The sequence below is a fragment of the Melanostigma gelatinosum genome (genome assembly GCF_949748355.1).
Source record: "Melanostigma gelatinosum genome assembly, chromosome: 16".
Classification (NCBI taxonomy): domain Eukaryota; kingdom Metazoa; phylum Chordata; class Actinopteri; order Perciformes; family Zoarcidae; genus Melanostigma; species Melanostigma gelatinosum.
The window spans coordinates 23882932-23889032 of NC_136649.1; the positions used below are offsets into that span (position 1 = coordinate 23882932).

Consider the following 6101-nt stretch of genomic DNA (forward strand, 5'->3'; position numbering starts at 1 on the left):
GTCATCCTCAGGTGACCACCATTAGGAGTCATCCTCAGGTGACCACCATTAGGAGTCATCCACAGGTGACCACCATTAGGAGTCATCCTCAGGTGACCACCATTAGGAGTCATCCTCAGGTGACCACCATTAGGAGTCATCCACAGGTGACCACCATTAGGAGTCATCCTCAGGTGACCACCATTAGGAGTCATCCTCTGGGCACAATGAATGTCTACAAAAGTTTGTCCAATCCATCGAATAGTTGATAAGACATTTGGACTAACGTTGTGGACAACCTGACAGACCAACACGCCACAATCAGATCATTAATGACTTTCATATTTCTGTTGATTCCAGCAAAGTGGTTTTCCTCATTCTTTTAGATTTCAGTACCGCCTGAGACAGAATGTATCGCAGCATTTTAATTAATAGACTTGAGAAAAAAGTAGGTCTTGTATCACATTCGATTTTAATTATGGAGTTCCTCAGGGAAGCGTACTAGGCCCCATTGTATTTTCTCTTTACATGCTAAATCTGTGCAACATTGTTACTCGTCATATTGTCAGATATGATACACGACTGTTTATCTTTGAATGCTCTTCTTACATGTTTTACTTACATAAATATCTAACTCAGAATGTTTGTCAAACGATGAATCCTACTTTGATGATCCGCTGACTTTGCCTCGTGCGCCACCATCGCTCAAATCTTCAATTTACAGTTTTGATCTATCTTTCATTTTGGGGAAATCCCAACTTTTCATCTCTTAAATATGTCTTTATATGATGTCTATTGGTTTCATTGGTATTGTTTTTAATGGTTCATGATATTGTTATCAAACATTATACTTCGTGTTACTGCCTATTTTCTTTTGGAGTCTTCTGCTAAATTTAGCTTTTAATCTTCAGTGAGGCTCCAAATTATTATCAATATTTATATATATGACTAATTATTCATCTAGAAATACGTTGCAGCTCTATACATGTGGGGACATTGGAATATTACAAGTGGATCTCTGTGTAGAACGAAAGAAAGAAATGCTGATTTGAGTGTTACATCTGTTACACTGATCAGTGGGAGCTGAAACTGTATTCTTAGCCTTGCAGAGTTCATAACATATCAATTATCCCTGATTGCTCCGTGCTCTGGGCAGCATCCCTGCTTGTGCCATTATATCATCCGTCTAAATATCACCAAAGCCTACTCTGCAATCACACCGCTGTTATTATCCATTCATTACATCTGAAGCTCCAGAGTCGCTTTAGAGCCTCTCTATCCGTCCACATCTCGCACTGCTTCATGACGCCTCACATCTTCCTAACCCCATACTGTGATGGTGGCTCCGGTCTCCTAGCAACCGACTCCCTTAGAGGAGGTGACAGCATTTGAGTGGGCACCCTCACCTCGCCACATACCCCCCCCCCCCTCCACACACACACACCCCACCCTTCCTCCCCTTCATTATCCGGATGCTCTTCAAGTCAAGTAAACACACCTCACTCTGTGGTGCAGTCTGCTCCATGCGCTGTGAGACTCATCATGAACCTGAATTACCATTTTGTTTATTACTAAATATTTGAATGATGTGTAAATATCTCGAAAACGTTACATTCTATAACTCATTCATATTTATTTGTCACCCTGATACATGATGTAATGCACATTCTATACAGTTTCCTTGTTAATGCCAATATAAACATCCAGTAATTAGTCACAGTCATGAGGTCTCAGCAAGCCGCTAACTCAGCTTTATGTGCCACAACGATCCCTCGTGTTACTTTACAGTAAAACAATGATTGCAATGAGGTACATGTAGCGTACATTTTGGGAAAAGAGAGAACTGGTAACAGATTTATATCAGCAGATTCCCAGAGTTTCGGTTTATTGGAAGGGAACATTTGGATACCTCTTTGTTTGGAAATGGTAACGTTGTAAATGTTGGTGTTCCATGAATAAATACTCACTGGTTTCTCACTGTCCAATAAGACATCAAGTCTGCAGTGTTGTGAAGTCACATGCATATGCTTTCCAGAAGGTTCGGCGGTCCAACAGTTCACTGGAGAGGTCTTGACGGAAAAAAGAAAGTGTCGTGTTGGATTTTCCACAATGTGCCAACAGCGCCTCATCAACACTGGACGTCTGAAACAAAAGCTGATGTCAGTATTTAAGAGTTTTAAAAATCTGATAACAATATATCTGCTTCTATTAATCTTTATCATGTCAAATAAAGAGAGTTTGATGATGATCCCTTATAAGTTGGGTTGTTAAATAACTGTCACAGCTCTGCCACCATTATCCTGTTCTGTCCATCTCTCACTCACCTATCAGTTTATTCAGTGCACCTGCCAGTCACACCCGCCTCGTCGGCTCATTTCTCTCACCTGCTCACTCTGCTGCATCACTATTTAAACCCCAGTCACACACACACACACACACACTCACTGCCAGGTCGTTGTCATGTCTACCCGCCCGTTTGTCTCGTCCTGTTCCCGGTTCCCCCGTCTGCCTCGCCTAATTCTGCTGGATTTCCCCCTCGTCTCTTGTCTCGTCTGTGGATTCCCTCTTGTGTTCCTGTTCTGATTTCTTTATCCATTAAATACCTTCTTCACTCAACTTCTGGTCTTGTCTGCATTTGAGTCCTCCGCCGTGACACTGTTTAACATGTGTAAGAGTGGATGATTTTACATGCTGGACACAAGAGATACTGAACTTGATCCTCAGCAAACCAAAGTTTAGCCGTAAATGTTGTTTATTCTTCTCAGTTTGACTCGTGGAAGGTTGATGCTTGGCCCCGACTGAACCTGAGGTCGTTTTTTTTTTTTTTTTTGCCAATTAACTGCAGTAAAAGTCGCCGCCTGTTTTCACCTGTTACATTTGAATATAAAGAGATAAACTGACAGATATCGAGAGGACTCAGATAAATGTGGCACTCTGACATATTTCTGACACGCCACACCAGCCGTGATCCCTCTGAGGTTTTTGAATGTAAATCGCATCACGCTGCGCTCACATCTGCAGCCTGGAGCCACACTGATACAAAATGACGTGAGTGGTTGACGATGCTAAATGGCAGCACTTGAAATAGCCTACCTGCCAGCCTGCTCACCCACTTGCTGATGCGATCACGACCCCGTCAGCATCGTTTCAGCACCGCAGCGCCCTGGACAGCTCCTCCGCCTTCTGTTCCTCCAGGACCTTAAATCTGCGGAGAAAAGTGGAACTCAAAAGGAAAAAAAACACATTTCATTTAGTTTGACTGCGATTTATTTTTCCCCACTTCGAGGAGCTCGAACTTTAAAGTCTCTCGGGATGGATATTAATCGACCAGCAAATGTCTCCTTTTTTGATTTCGTCGGAGGAGTCCAACTTCTCCAGGGGGAGGACACCAGGGCAGCCATACCTGTCATCCTCATCGGGATTTGCGTGTCCGGGGCAGTTGGGAATTTGCTGATTTTGCTGATTTTCATCCGTGACTTTAGAAACGGAAAGGGCTCCGAGGTGAAAGCGCTCCTCGCCTCTCTGGCCTCCACGGACTTGGCGATCCTGCTGCTGTGCGCCCCAGTGCGCGCCCTAACCTACTACAAGCAGACCTGGACCCTGGGGAGTTTTGTCTGCAGCACCACGGACTGGTTCCAGCACTCGTGTGTGATTGGAAAAACTTTAATCCTTGCAGTCACCACCAGAGCCAAACACACGCTGGTGCCCAGCACCGCGACGGGGCCCCTCTACAGCCCGCCGTGGATCCACGGAGTCCTGGTGTTCATTTGGATTGTGTCGATGATGTTTCCAATCCCTCAGATGCTTTTCGCTTCTCTGGTGCCGCATGGCCGCGACACTATTTGCGTCTCTGAAATGCCGAAGTGCGCGTCTGACTTCATGAGTTTGTTCTACAAGATGTATCCAACTGCAGCCTTCGTGGTGCCGGTCATCTTCACTCTTGCCTACTACACAAAAGCGCTGCACACTGCGGTGAACCACGCACCCAACCCGCAGCACCAGAGCAAAGTTACCCTGCTTTTACTGTGTCTAAGCGGCGCCCTCGGGCTCATGCTGCTGCCAGAGTGGGGGACGTTCACCTGGATCAGGCTTGGGTACAACAAACCTCCCGTGGGTTTGATCATCTTTGCGCAAGTCCTCCTTTACGCATGCAGCTCCCTCTCTCCGGTGATCTTGATGACCATGTACGACGACGTGCGCCAAGGTCTGATCAGCATCTGGTTCATCGCCACCTGCAGAGGCACAAAGCCCATCCACAGCACCAAGTGTCCAAACACGGAGGGCAATGCAGCGGAAGTCGGAGCCAACGCCGTGGGCAACGCGGTCTCGAAGGAGAATGAGAAGAACTTCCCAGATGTGGAGCACTTTTGGACAGGGCGCAGGAATACGCACGTCGAGGAGGAGCAGGATCCGGTTCCGTGGGAGAGAGAGGAGAAGATGTTGTAGATCAGATTGTTGTTTTTTTAATTTGCTTTGTTTTTTAGCAGTAGAGTTCAACTTGTTGTCAGCTGGTTTCCAGTGTGTAGACCCACCGTGCAGACCCTCGTTCAACGGCTGTTTGCTGTCGTGAGCTTGATTAGATGTAAAATAAACTTGTACACTGTCATGTTTTTTGATGTAACACATGTTTCTATCTGTTTTGAATATCTGTTTTTGCCTGCAGTATTGCTGCACTGTCGACCTTTATTAGAGTTTGTATCTAGAAACATGAAGTCTGTGTAAATATCCAGGACACTCACGCATCAAGGAGTGAGTTGTGATTGTGTGTGTGTGGTGCATAACGTGGCCATTAAAACATTCACAAATATGTACTGCTCTGGGTTTTTTCATCCAAAGGCTATAAAATAATTGAGTCTTCCTTAATCACGGATCAAATACAGTTCGACCATCAAATCTCTCCATTTAATTCAGAAGAGATGACATGAGATCATTTCTCCATGTTAAAATCACGACTATAATCCAGCTGCATGTTTTAGGTCAATCATAATATTTAGAGTGAAAGCAGTTTGGCTGTTTTAGTAAGTAGTGGTGTCAAAGCTGGTCAATGTTTATGTCTTCAGTCTTTCTCAGCATGAATGACTGCAGAGTCTCAGTCACACTAACAGACAACTTGCCATAAAAGTGCATCGTGCACTATTATATTCAGTTTATATGCAAAAGAAACTCAGTTAGTTTGACTTAAGTGCTGTTTAAACCTTTCCTACCCATGATGTATGAGCAGTGGTGGAGAAAGTATCAGATCTTGTGTGTGTACAACGTCAGTGTTATAACACCTTTATTATATATTTATACTGCTTATAGACGATAAATAGGGGCCATTTAATAAGTAAAGCGTTTCTTGTAAGGGTTGTAAATACATTAATAAACACTTTTAAATGTCCTCATATCTGCTTATAACTATATTTTAAAGTGTTATAAACAATGTAGATGATAAATGGATTAAAGTAAAATTTAAAAACATATAGTTTGTCACATTGTTTGTATTCAACAATCAACTTACAACACGATATAGGTAGAAAAACTAAATCAAAACAGAGTGACGTAAATGTCTCTGAGACTTCACTGAAGTGTTTGAGTTCATTTAGATTTCTTGTAGAAAACATTTATTTACATTTTTCGTGAAAATGAGAAGCCAGAGACTTAAACGGTTTAAGTCTAACCCTAACCAAAACCATTTATACTTCAGCAAACACTGGTTTAGTTAAACCAGTGTTTGCTGAAGTATAAATGGTTTTGGTGGGATGTATATGTAACAGAGAGAGGATGGTCAGCTGCCCATCAGCCGGTTAATAGTCGAACCTTTCAGCGGTCGTGGAAAGAAACCTGCTTTTAGTCGTCTGTGTGTTTACCAGTGAAGCAGCCTGTGGCTCCGACGCCGCAGCAGGTTTGACATTTTAGTCTGAGTGGAAAGAAAGGTTACAGGTCGAGGAGACAAAAACAAACCAGCCTCTAACGCTCTTCATCATGCACGACTGTGCTCCGGCACATCATTTATTCATTGACAATGGAGCACGTCTCCAAACGTCCGCCCTGGGGTCACTTGGTTTCTCATTAGTATTCACTGTCGTTGTAAAAGTTAACCAGCAGATCAGACACTGAATAACAGACATCATATACTTTTT

General features: G+C 43.5%; 1 protein-coding gene across 1 annotated transcript; it reads left to right on the top strand.

Moving 5' to 3' along the window:
• Window positions 1-3291: 3291 nt before the first annotated feature.
• LOC306790638 (G-protein coupled receptor 151) lies at window positions 3292-4425 on the top strand (the record flags this gene model as incomplete). The annotated part of the gene is made up of 1 exon (XM_079287068.1): window positions 3292-4425. The coding sequence occupies one exon, from the start codon at window positions 3292-3294 to the stop codon at window positions 4423-4425; it is 1134 nt and encodes a 377-aa protein (XP_079143194.1).
• Between the last annotated feature and the right edge of the window lie 1676 nt (window positions 4426-6101).